Source organism: Oncorhynchus mykiss, chromosome 10, assembly GCF_013265735.2.
Source record: "Oncorhynchus mykiss isolate Arlee chromosome 10, USDA_OmykA_1.1, whole genome shotgun sequence".
Taxonomy (NCBI): domain Eukaryota; kingdom Metazoa; phylum Chordata; class Actinopteri; order Salmoniformes; family Salmonidae; genus Oncorhynchus; species Oncorhynchus mykiss.
In genome coordinates this window covers 42,778,163-42,792,063 of record NC_048574.1, presented here as the reverse complement: position 1 = coordinate 42,792,063, position 13,901 = coordinate 42,778,163, and the positions used below count along the sequence as shown (strand labels likewise).

At 43.4% G+C, this 13,901-nt stretch overlaps 1 protein-coding gene across 1 annotated transcript in view; it reads right to left on the bottom strand.

Annotated features, from left to right (window-relative positions):
* The window catches only part of LOC110533114 (neuroligin-2), a 70,882-nt gene that overhangs the window by 18,983 nt on the left and 37,998 nt on the right, over positions 1 to 13,901 (bottom strand). Inside the window, 2 exon segments of the mRNA XM_036990359.1 lie at positions 6,342 to 6,491; positions 13,183 to 13,236. Of these exon segments, the coding sequence (XP_036846254.1) occupies positions 6,342 to 6,491; positions 13,183 to 13,236 (204 nt within the window).

Sequence of the window (13,901 nt, the reverse complement as noted above, 5' to 3'; positions counted from 1 at the left end):
AGGGAATAGGCCCTACATACTAGAGGTCGACAGATTATGATTTTTCAACGCCGATACAGATTATTGGAGGACCAAAAAAGCCGATACCGATTAATCGGACGATTTTTTAAAATGTATTTGTAATAATGACAATTACAACAATACTGAATGACTACTTATTTTAACTTAATATAATACATCAATAATATCAATTTAGCCTCAAATAATGAAACATGTTCAATTTGGTTTAAATAATGCAAAAACAAAGTGTTGGAGAAGAAAGTAAAAGTACAATATGTGCTATGTAAGAAAGCTAACGTTTCAGTTCCTTGGTCAGAACATGAGAACATATGAAAGCTGGTGGTTCCTTTTAACATGAGTCTTCAATATTCCCAGGTAAGAAGTTTTAGGTTGTAGTTATTATTGGAATTATAGGACTATTTCCCTCTATACCATTTGTATTTCATTAACCTTTGACTATTGGATGTTCTTATAAGCACTTTAGTAATGCCAGTGTAACAATATATAGCTTCCGTCCCTCTCCTCCCTCCTCCCTGGGATTGAACCAGCAACACGATGAGAATTAGCACGCGCTAACTAGCTAGCCATTTCACTTCGGTTACACGAGCCTCATCTCGGGAGTTGATAGGCTTGAAGTCATTAACAGTGCAATGCTTGATGCACAACGAAGAGCTGCTGGCAAAACGCATGAAAGTGCTGTTTGAATGAATGTTTACGTGCCTGCTTCTGCCTACCACCACTCAGAAAGATACTTAGATACTTGTATGCTTGTATGCTCAGTCAGATTATATGCAACGCAGGACACGCTAGATAATATCTAGTAATATCATCAACCATGTGTAGTTAACTAGTGATTATGATTGATTGTTTTTTATAAGATAAGTTTAATGCTAGCTATCAACTTACCTTGGCTTACTGCAATGAGCGAGAGGCAGGTCGTTTTGCGTTGGACTAGTTAACTGTAAGTTTGCAAGATTGGATCCCCCGAGCTGACAAGGTGAAAATCTGTCGTTCTGCCCCTGAACAAGGCAGTTAACCCACCGTTCCTAGGCCATCATTGAAAATAAGAATGTGTTCTTAACTGACTTGTCTAGTTAAATAAAAGGTATACAAAATAATTTAATAATAAAACATTTTTAAAAATGGCAAATCAGCGCCCCAAAATACCGATTTCCGATTGTTATGAAAACTAGAAATCGTCCCTAATTAATCGGCCATTCCGATTAATCGGTCGACCTATACTACATACCCAGTGTCTCAGATACGAACAGGACAATTATCAGGAAGTAACCGAACAAACAGCTATATTAAGAATACATGAGTAGGTGAATAGAGCTCTACCCAGAGAGGAGAGGAGGAAGGGGGGTTTGGAATGGAAAGAAAAAGGAGATGTGAAAGGCGATGGATACAAAGGAAGCATATAGATTATGTGCATTATTCAAACGGAACGTGGATGATGAAGAGTGATGGACAGATGGGATGAAGATCACGGAAGGGACTTTACATTGTCCAAACACATCTCTGTGTATCAGAGGGAGGGAACCAACCCATCATAGATACAAGGCCATTAAGAGAGAGACCGAGATATACACTGCTCAAAAAAATAAAGGGAACACTTAAACAACACAATGTAACTCCAAGTCAATCACACTTCTGTGAAATCAAACTGTCCACTTAGGAAGCAACACTGATTGACAATACATTTCACATGCTGTTGTGCAAATGGAATAGACAACAGGTGGAAATTATAGGCATTTAGCAAGACACCCCCAATAAAGGAGTGGTTTTACAGGTGGTGACCACAGACCACTTCTCAGTTCCTATGCTTCCTGGCTGATGTTTTGGTCACGTTTGAATGCTGGCGGTGCTTTCACTCTAGTGGTAGCATGAGACGGAGTCTACAACCCACACAAGTGGCTCAGGTAGTGCAGCTCATCCAGGATGGCACATCAATGCGAGATGTGGCAAGAAGGTTTGCTGTGTCTGTCAGCGTATTGTCCAGAGCATGGAGGCGCTACCAGGAGACAGGCCAGTACATCAGGAGACGTGGAGGAGGCCGTAGGAGGGCAACAACCCAGCATCAGGACCACTACCTCCGCCTTTATGCAAGGAGGACCACTGCCAGAGCCCTGCAAAATGACCTCCAGCAGGCCACAAATGTGCATGTGTCTGCTCAAACGGTCAGAAACAGACTCCATGAGGGTGGTATGAGGGTCCGACGTCCACAGGTGGGGGTTGTGCTTAAAGCTCAACACCGTGCAGGACGTTTGGCATTTGCCAGAGAACACCAAGAATGGCAAATTTGCCACTGGCGCCCTGTGCTCTTCACAGATGAAAGCAGGTTCACACTGAGCATATGTGACAGACGTGACAGTCTGGAGACGCCATGGAGAACGTTCTGCTGCCTGCAACATCCTCCAGCATGACCGGTTTGGCGGTGGGTCAGTCATGGTGTGGGGTGGCATTTCTTTGGGAGGCCGCACAGCCCTCCATGTGCTCGCTAGAGGTAGCCTGACTGCCATTAGGTACCGAGATGAGATCCTCAGACCCCTTGTGAGACCATATGCTGGTGCGGTTGGCCCTGGGTTCCTCCTAATGCAAGACAATGCTAGACCTCATGTGGCTGGAGTGTGTCAGCAGTTCCTGCAAGAGGAAGGCATTGATGCTATGGACTGGCCCGCCCGTTCCCCAGACCTGAATTCAATTGAGCACATCTGGGACATCATGTCTCGCTCCATCCACCAACGCCACGTTGCACAACAGACTGTCAAGGAGTTGGCGGATGCTTTAGTCCAGGTCTGGGAGGAGATCCCTCAGGAGACCATCCACCACCTCATTAGGAGCATGCCCAGGCATTGTAGGGAGGTCATACAGGCACGTGGAGGCCACACACACTACTGAGCCTCATTTTGACTTGTTTTAAGGACATTACATCAAAGTTGGATCAGCCTGTAGTGTGGTTTTCCACTTTAATTTTGAGTGTGACTCCAAATCCAGACCTCCATGGGTTGATACATTTGATTTCCATTGATCATTTGTGTGATTTTGTTATCAGCACATTCAACTATGTAAAGAAAAAAGTATTTAATAAGAATATTTCATTCATTCAGATCTAGGATGTGTTATTTTAGTGTTCCCTTTATTTTTTTGAGCAGTGTAGTAAGAAGACTAGGAGAGATACATAGACAAAACAGAATTATAGAGACAGAGGGACAAACACAGGGGTCAGGTTGTGTATAAAATCCCTTAATGGAGGTAAATCCACAGATGTACACGTCAAATGTCCTGTGTTTGTTCTTTACAGATGGAGTATTACTGTAAGCTGTTTGTCCTCCACAGATGAGGCTGTGCTCACAGAGAAGTGCTGTGTTTTCAGACTAAATTGTTCATGGACGGTTTGCTCTTTTTAATATTGTTGTAAACACGAGCCTGTGTCTAACAGCGTAAAATTGGACTCATAAGTGAAATTGCTCATTGTAAGGTAACCTTTGAGATCAACTGTATCCACCGTGGCCTTCATCGGTATCTGTGTGTTTTATAGAAACCACTATGGCACTGCATTCTGTTATTGGGCTGTTGTGCTCTCTACAATGTTATCCTGTTGTGGTATGCAGTATTGGGTTGTGGTATATTCTATTCTCGTGTGTCGTTTGACCATCTAAATTATGATTCCATACAGTAACATCACAACCCTTTCTCTTTTCATTTCATGCTTCCTCCACTCGGTTAATTTGTGCAAGGGAATTCACTCTCTCCTGACAGCCCCATGCAACAATAACCATATGATCGCAATACTGGCTCTATTTATTCAGTCTGAGCCGGGGTTGTAATTATATTGTACATCCAAACCAATAGAATGTATGCTGAAGTATTAATAACTAAAATAACTCCTTGGCTGCATCAGGAGAGAGCTGGGAATCATAATTCTGTGATTTGGTGTTTGTTGGTTGCAGAGGGAGAAAAACAAACACATGAGATTAACTCATTAAGAGTCATCCGATTTTGTCAATCAGATGGGACTGATCTGATGGAGAGAACGGGGATGAGATGAACAAAAAGAAGAAGAAGAATGAGGAGGAAGAAGAAAAAAGGAGAAGGAGGAGAGCGGAGGGTTCTTGATGTGAGACAGCCCCTCTCTCTCTCCCACAGCCCAGTGACGGTGGGCCCTTTCCCAGAGTTCATTAATTAGTTAATTAGTCAGAACAGATGGCTTTGCAGCACAAATCAGGAGGCTGCATGGGCCTGGAGCAGCCAGGAGGAAGGTAGGGGCAAGGTGAGCAGGCAGCAGCGTTGGGGTGGAGCTCTACTGTAGGTAGGTACTAGTATACACACTCCTAACTTCACCATGCTAAACACTCCTGGACTGTACATGGCAGACATTTAGGATTTTCTTATAGACATATTCCCCCCTTTCACAAATCACAAGCATATCATGAATTAACTTAACATCCACCAAGCGCTAAAAAAGAAAGTGAAACCCCTTATGTAACTGTATGTGAGTATATAGAGATGTGTGTAAGCCTATATGTGTGTGTGTGTGCGTGCGCGCCGTGGCCACATTGCATTAACATTTGTTTGAATGAATTTTTTTTTGTTGCTTCGCCGCAGATTTAAAAAGCACTTCTGATGGTTTATTTTTAGATTGTTCCCATCTCCCCCTTCTGTTGCTCCTTCCCTCTCTTTAGCTATGTCTCTCTGTTTCTCCCTCTCTCATCTGTCTCTATCCCCCTTCTCTGTCGTCCCCTCCCTCCCTCCCTTCCATCTCTCTGTTAAAGGCACAGGCTGAAATACGGTTGGCATATGTGAGTGTGCGCGTGCATAAGTATAGGATAATACTGTGTGATTATGTGCTAAACCTATTGTAGAAATGTGGAGCAGTTGTCTTTCTCTTTTCAGGCCAAAAACGTTTTTGTCCATTGAGAGTGTGGGTGGTGAGGATGGATGGCACATTGTACTGTTACATATTCAAACATACACGCACGTATGCAAACACATACAACACACACCCACATGTACGGACACACACACCACACACACACACCACACACACACACACACACACACACACACACACACACACACACACACACACACACACACACACACACACACACACACACACACTTCAGTACAGTAGAGTAACCCATTAAAAGCAGAACAGAGGGAGCGAGAAAGAGGAAACAGAGAGAGAGAGAGAGAGAGAGAGAGAGAGAGAGAGAGAGAGAGAGAGAGAGAGAGAGAGAGAGAGAGAGAGAGAGCGAGAGAGCGAGGTTAGTCTACTCGCCCACGTACCAAAATGTTCAACCATGTTAGAGGAATCGAGGGCACTGCATCATCTCTCTGCATCGCTCAGCAGGATCTCTCTCTACCTCTGTATGTCACTGTGTGTGTGGTGCATAAATACTGTACACTACACACGGGCAAACTACACACAGCACACATACAGTATGTAAATCACACAGACAAAGACTACTATTTGGCTTGGGAATGATGCAAACATGGACTCCATTGAGGACTGTTTGGATCAGTGAATTAGAGGCATGCAGAGCAAGGATTAGATAGTGCATTAAGGAAACTTAAGTTCACACAGCGGATTGTTCTCACGCTCCACTCGCTAATGTTTCCAGTTTGTCAGACAGATGTAGAAAAGCATAACAGCCCATGACACATGCACCTCAAAACAGGCAGGCCCAAATCTAGCAGGCAGGACAGAGCTGCTGCCAGGTGCACCTCAAACTCTCAGTATGTTCCCTCTACTGGCTGGCCCCGTCTGTCAATGCCTATGTGGATCACGTTCCACTGTGTTTACACTAGTGGCAAAGCTTGGACTGTATCCTAAAATACTCCCATTTCTCTCTTTATGAATACTCTGATGTGTTGAGACAGGCTTGATACAATAAACCAGATCCCATTACCCAACCTGGCAACCACAATGGAGACTGTGGATGCTCTGTGGTGTACAGTACACAAACAAACAGCTGTAGAAACAAACAGGCAGTCAGCCCCTCAGAGCAGCTGACTAAACTCCTGTCCACTGGCTCAGAGTCTGTACACAGGGACAGGGCAGAGCACACAAAACTCAGGTCACATGGTACAGCTAGGGCCAGATGGTTCTACTGTTCTGGTCATGTGATCAAGACCAACTCCAGGACCTAGACCTGTAGACTATAACTAGGACCCAGATATATTCCTGGTCAGTCCATCCATCATTAGGAAAAGCGCCTCGTTCTATATAAGTGTAAGTCGTCTAATTAAGCAGAGTGAAACCATAGAATAAGAGTTCTGGGACCTGATGGTGCAAGCAGGAAGTGGTGTCATAGTATGCAGACAGACAGACTCACCGAGCACGCCCAGACGGTAGTTCATGGTGACCACGATGACGTTGCCGTAGGCTGCGAGGATGCTGGCGTCGAACATGTTTCCCGTCCCCTCCATGTAGGAGCCGCCATGGATGAACAACATCACTGGCTTCTTCCGACGGTCACGGATATCTGTGGCGAAGAGCGGGACGTGGACATACACAGAAGTATGCACAAACACAAAAAGATGAGAGGATGAGAGAAAGAGAGTAGAAACACTTTAGATTCTGAGAAAGAGATGACAACTTTCGGTCTATCTACAAAAAAACAATCCACAGGAATGTCCACAGAGCCATTCACAAAAAAATCCTTCATTTGCATACAGATGTAGGATCTTAATTGGATCACTCTTTCGTTGCTGAGATTTTTCCTGCACAGGCTAAAAAGGCTTCTAAAGTTTAATTTCCACTGGTCCTAAAGGAAAAATGTATCAATCCCTACAAAAAAATGTCCATTAATTATAGTCAACATAATAATACACATTCCCTGTTGCTCCAGGATTATTTACCTGATGTAGCAAACTGGCTCAAATTAAGATCCTACATCTGTATGTGCCTTTTGATCTCCCTCATCTTTAACTTTATCCCCAAAGTTTGAAACATACACTTCTTCTGCTCATTCCTACTCTTCATATTGAACTGAGGTGACATTATAGGTTGACGCAATAGTGTTGAAAGCAAAAGGTTGGAACCTATCCAGTACTGTCTCTTATCAATGGTTAGCCATTTTAGATATTGGAACATCGTCTTAGTGTTGTCATGGCAGTCTGTATTTTTCTGTCCCCTCTTGTAGTGTCGTGGTCCTATCTGTAAGTTTCCCTGCATCCCCTCTCTCTGTGGTATTATGGTACAGTCTGTAACTCTCACTGTCGCTTCTGGTGAGTTATGGTAGTCTGCCACTGTCTCTCCTACTGCAGTATAATGGTACGATCTGGGTTTTTCAGGGTCCCCCCCTCTCTGTGAGGTACTGTGGTACAGTCTGCGTATCTTTAATAAGGCAGAGCTGCCAGTGGTTCCCAGTTAGCCTAGCGTCTGCCCTGTGGATAATTCATATGAGAGCCAGACCAAGTGGAAACATAAATAACAGCCACAGCATCTGTTTACCCTGATGACTTTCTGGAAGGAGATGGGAAAGAGACAGAGGGAGAAAGATGGGAAAAGAGAGAGAGAGAGTGATGAGAAAATACATACTGTAACTTAGAGAACGATGGGAAAAGAGACAGGAAGGAGAGCGAGAGAAAGAAAAGAAAGAGAGAGAAGAGGAGAGAAAGAAAGATACATGGCCCCTGAACCGAGACAGAGAGAGAGGGAGTGAGCAAGAGAAGGAGAAAGAGTAATGTCACAAGAAAATGGTGGGATGGGATGAGATTAAACAAACCATTACAAAGTTGTACATGGCAAGGTCTCTGCACGGACACAGAGATGCATGTAGGAAAATGCACAAAAGCGCGCACACTGACACACACAGAGACACAGGCAGGCAGCTGCGATGCTGAGTCGCTATGGAAACTGCCTCCTCTCGCTCTAATAGAACCGCACCAGCCATTCCATTGCATTGACTCACTCAGAGCCTGTTGCCGTGGTAACACATTCTACTCACGTATTTGCACACCCGCCTGCATCACAACCTGAATCTCAGGTTACACATGCACCAGAACGCATCACTCACACACCACTGCAACAATGTACAATTTATCAATACACATACATGCAGTCACCTTTTATAGAACATACAGTGCACTCGAGAGACATGAACATTCACACACAATACATTAAAGCCCTAACACACACACACTCGCACTCTTTTCCCATCTCTCCGATATTCACACTTATGCAACCAACATTGCATATGCACACACTCAGCAATGGAGGAATTCACACACTCTCCCACCCTCCATTCCCTTCCCCCCTCTCTCCGGTGTGTTGTGAGCCTCTGGTGATTTCCCAGAGGAGATGTAAACAAGTTCAATTATCCCAGCATTACCAGGCCAGCAGAGCCCTGGGTGTGATGCCTGGCTAATGGATCAGCTCTCCTCTCTGTCACCAGGCAGTCACACTCCACAAGCACATGACAAATGACACACACACACACACACACACACACACACAGGGACAGAGAGGGACACGTAGCACTGGACTGGCGCTCATCTAGAGCAGAGCTAGGACACTTGGAATACCTGGAGCAGGAAATACGTTTCCCATTTCACGGAAGTTCAGCATTCATGGCGCAATTGAAATGTAAAGCATAGTTTACTGTGAATGCCGTCTACGCACACATTGCCTTTAAATGACATTCGGCCTACGCTGAACTTCTGCGATCAGGGTTGAACTTCTGCGATCAGATTGAACTTCTGCAATCAGGGTTGAACTTCTGTAATCAGGGTTGAACTTCTGCAATCAGGGTTGAACTTCTGCAATCAGGGTTGAACTGAGACCTTTGTCTCTGAGACTGTCGCTGTATGTCTGTTGTATGCATGTGTGACCTCCAAAGGAAGCAGGACAATATATCTCATTGTATAACCCACACAAAGCATTCAATTATCTCTGTGTGAATAAGAGCTAAATTAAAGTACACTGACTGTACAAAACATTAGGACCTGCTCTTTCCATGACATAGACTGACCAGGTGAATCCAGGTGAAAGCTATGATCCCTTATTGATGTCACTTGTTAAATCCACTTCAATCAGTGTAGATGAAGGGGAGGGGACAGGTTAAAGAAGGATTTTCCTTGAGACAATAGCAACATGGATTGTGTATGTGTGCCATTCAGAGAGTGAATGGGCAAGACAAACTATTTAAGTGCCTTTAAAAGGGGTATGGTAGTAGGTACCAGGCGCACCGGTTTGAGTGTGTCAAGAACTGCAACACTGCTGGGTTTTTCACACTCAACAGTTTCCCGTGTGTATCAAGAATGTGCATTCTGAAATGATTCAGGTCCCTGGACCTCTTCCACATGTTGTTACTTTACAACCTCATTCTAAAATGGGTTAAATAAATTATTTTCCTCATCAATCTACACACAATACCACATAATGACAAAGTGAAAAACAGTTTTTTTAGAAATTTCAGAACATTTCTTAAGAATAAAAAACAGAAATAGGTACAGGTGCATCCTGTCTTCATTGATCACCCTTGAGATGTTTCTACAACTTGATTGGAGTCCAACTGTGGTAAATTCAATTGATTGGACATGATATGGAAAGGCACACACCGGTCTATATAAGGTTGAAGGAATAGTCCAAGACAGGATTGTGTCGATGTAAAGATCTGGGGAAGGGTACCCAAGATTTTCTGCAGCATTAAAGGTCTCCAAGAACACAAAGGCCTCCATCATTCTTAAATGGAAAAAGTTTAGAACCACCAAGACTCTTCCTAGTGCTGGCCGCCTGTCCAAACTGAGCAATTGGGGGAGAAGGGCCTTGGTCAGGGAGGTGACAAAGAACCTGAAGGTCACTCTGACAGAGCTCCAGAGTTCCTCTGTGGAGATGGGAGAACCTTCCAAAAGGACAACCGTCTCTGCAGCACTCCACCAAATCAGGCCTTTATGGTAGAGTGGCCAGACGGAAGTCACTCCTCAGTAAAAGGCACATGACAGCCCGCTTGGATTTGGCCAAACGGCACCTAAAGGACTCTCAGACCATGAGAAACAAGATTATCTGGTCTGATGACTGGTGCAAAGGTTCACCTTCCAACAGGACAACAACTCTAAGCCCACAGCCACGACAACGCAGGAGTTGAATGTCCTTTTGTGGCTCAGCCAGAGCCTGGACTTGAACCCGATCAAACATCTCTGGAGCGACCTGAAAATAGCTGTGCAGCAATGCTCCCCATCCAACCTGACAGAGCTTGAGAGGATCTGCAGAGAAGAATGGAAGAAACTCCCTAAATACAGGTGTGCCTGTAATCGCTGCCAAAGGTGCTTCAACAAAGTACTGAATCCTTATGTAAAAAAAAAATGTTTTTGCTTTGTCATTATGGGGAATTGTGTGTAGATTGATGAAGAGAAAACAAGCAATTCAATACATTTTCAAATAGGCTGTAATGTAACAAAATGTGGAAAAAGTCAAGGGGTCTGAAAACTTTCCGAATGCACTGCACATGTGCGTTGGAGGTTGATTGCATGTTTGTGCGTACATGTCTAACATGATGTTGCAGCATGTCTGTTCATGGTGAATAAATAGGTCTTTGAGCCACATGCAGCAGTCTCCAGGTGTACTTGTCTCCTCAGAGAGATCTCCCTAAGTGATTGACTCACATCTTGTCAGACAGCATTTCATTAAACTATTAACAATGTTAGTAACATACCCAGTCACAGGAGCAGATTTTAGACACTGCCCCACGCATGTGGCATGCATGTAATATGCATATGTATATAATATTTACAGTGCCATAGATTTTCAAGCCGATTTAAGTCAAAACTGTAACTAGGCCACTTAAGAAGATTCAGTGTTGTCTTCGTAAGCAACTCCAGTGTATATTTGGCCTTGTGTTTTAGGTTATTGTCCTGCTGAAAGGTGAATTTGTCTCCCAGTGTCTGTAGGAAAGAAAACTGAACCAGGTTTTCCTCTAGGATTTTGCCTGTGCTTAGCTGTATTCCATTTTGTTTTATCCAAACAAGACTCCCTAGTCTTTGCCAGTACCAGCGTACCAATAACATGATGCAGCCACCACCATGCTTGAAAATATGAAGAGTGGTACTCTGTGATGTGTTGGATTTGCCCCCAGCAATGCTTTGTATTCAGTTGATTTCCTTGCCACAATTTTTGCAGTACTACTTTAGTGGCTTGTTGCAAACATGATGCACGTATTGGAATATTTTGATTCTGTGCAGGCTTCCTTCTTTTCACTCTGTCATTTAGGTTAGTATTGTGGAGTAACTACAATGTTGTTGATCCATCTTCAGTTCTCATATCACCACTATTAAACTCTAACTAACTGTCTTAAAATCACCATTGGCCTCATGGTGAAATCCCTGAAGTTTCCTTCCTCTCCGGCAACTGAGTTAGGAAGGACGCCTGTATCTCTGTAGTGATAATGAATAACTTTGCCGTGCTCAAGGGGATATTCAGCGTCCTTTTATTCTCTTTCTTTACACATCAACCAATCGGTGCCCTTCTTTACAAGGCATTGAAAAAACCCTGGTCTTTGTGGTTGAATCTGTGCTTGATATTCACTGCTCGACTGAGGCAACTTTTTATTAATTTCGAACATTTTCTACAAACAAAATTCCACTGACATTATGGGGTATTGTCAATTTAATCAATTTAAAATTCAGGCAGTGACACAACAAAATGTAGAAAAAGTAAAGGGGTGTGAATACTTTCTGAAGGAACTGTACATCATATATATGTAGCTGTACATCCCTTTGTACAATATATATAATTCATTCATTCTCATGGAGGTGTTGCTAAGCTTCAGCACCGGAGCGAACATGGCAGCAGTGTCTGGATTCATGTGTATGTGAGAGTGCTTGGAGGTCATATGTGTGTGTTTTCACGCATGATAAGATTGCATGTGTTCGTGCATGTGTTCGTGCATGATAAGAGTGCATGTGTTCGTGCATGATAAGAGTGCATGTGTTAGTGCATGATAAGAGTGCATGTGTTAGTGCATGATAAGAGTGCATGTGTTAGTGCATGATAAGAGTGCATTTGAGTGTGAGAACGTGTGTATCAATTTCCTCTCTAACCTTGCAGTGACAGTTGGGGATGAGCCTGTGTCCAGATGGGGAGAGGACAGGAGCAGTCTCACTCAGCCTGAATCCCAGGCCTACAGGGCCAACAATGCCCTCACTGTCCTGCCTGCTTCAAAACAGCCCCGAAAATATTCTCCCTCTCTCCCTCTTCCCCTCTCTCCCTCTCCAAACGGATTAGCAAGCTCTGTCTCCTTTTAAACCATAGCAATTAGAGACGGCATAATGGGACAACTTAACACGTAAACAGCATACACACTCTAACACATGCACGCCCACATCATCACACGCACATATATACAAATCAGACACACAAACACCTGATCAGATGCACACACAAAGATGCACGCACACACAAAACACTATGGTAACAGTCTGATCTTTCAAACCTATTGATTACATAAAGTCAATGCATCTTTTCCTGGCTAGTTTTAACAACTGATTACCTGTTTATTTGCATGTGTAATGCATGTCAGTTAGCAAGCTCCACTGCTTGTAATCCATTCAAATGACAGCCTACAAGCCCCCCGCCCCCACCACCCACCCAAACTATCATGCTTTTACTCTAAAAATCCTCCCCTATTCCCCAACAAATAACTTAATAAAGAAATGGTAAAGTGGATCAATCAAATGACCAAATCCAAATGATGGAAGGTAAAGAATATTACACAAGGTTAAATATTCACTGACGCAAGACAGAATACAGTCAAAACAGCATGACTTTGTAAAAAGTTCTATGCATATCAAATTCTGTTTATTGGTTGATTAACCATATAGCGAAAAAGGAGAAAACTGCTCTGTGGCAAGGATGGGTGGAACAACTGAGGTGTGTGTGTGTGTGTGTGTGTTTGTGTGTGTGTGAGAGAGAGACAGAGTGAGAGTGAGAGTCTATATCAGTCTACTTCACACCATTAACTAGTGTAGCTAGTTTTAAGTATATGGTATAAAATAATATATAATTGTATATATTATATTATTATATTATTGTGAGACGATTAGAATTACAGAGAAAAATAATAAGTGATTACACTTAGACACAAACTAATAATATAAGTTTGTTATTCAATTTAACTATCCCCTCCAAAAGTTTGAAAAATACAACAAAAAGGGTAAAACATGCAACAAAAATACCTTCATCCCTCGGTTTGTTCATTGTAGACTCATCGTGTTTTTTTGTGAGTGGACCTAAGGTTCAGAAAAAAGGGAGGGAAAAGAGAAAAGAGAAAATTCAAAAAGATTGCACTTTGCTGAAAAAGCAAAAAACTAAAAAGTGAACAAGAACACAAGAGGAAAAAAAATGACAAAGCAGGAAGAGCAACCTCGATCTCATTTTCAAAAATCTCCGAAACAACCCGAAAGCCAAAAGTAAGAGAGCATTACAGATACAACTTGCCCTGTGGAGACAACTAGCCTGTTCCCCTGCACAGTGCCTAGCCAAGAGCTGCCTGGTCAACGACCCCAGAGAACATCTCATTGTTTTTCTCTTCCCATTTATTCCCTACACGTTAGTGCTTTGTAGAGGAAAATCAATGAAGAGAATCAAGCCATCATTCTTTGCCGTCAGAAGGCAGACAGGGGAATGCCAACCCATCATGAAGCATGTGCCCACTTAGCCCCTTAGCCCAGCGCTGCAGCCCTCAGGCTACAGGGTATCTGGGCTCTCTACACCACGTCCATGGGGACTGGTCTGCCACTATACACAACTACACTGGAGGGGATGACCAGGGACACACACGCACACTCCAGCGATGTTAATGCACGTGATGAGTGTCTCTCCCTCCTCCAGTGTAACCATACAAGAAGCCGGCCAGGGAGTGGTGGTTCAGTATTTACGCAGCCATGTGAGGACG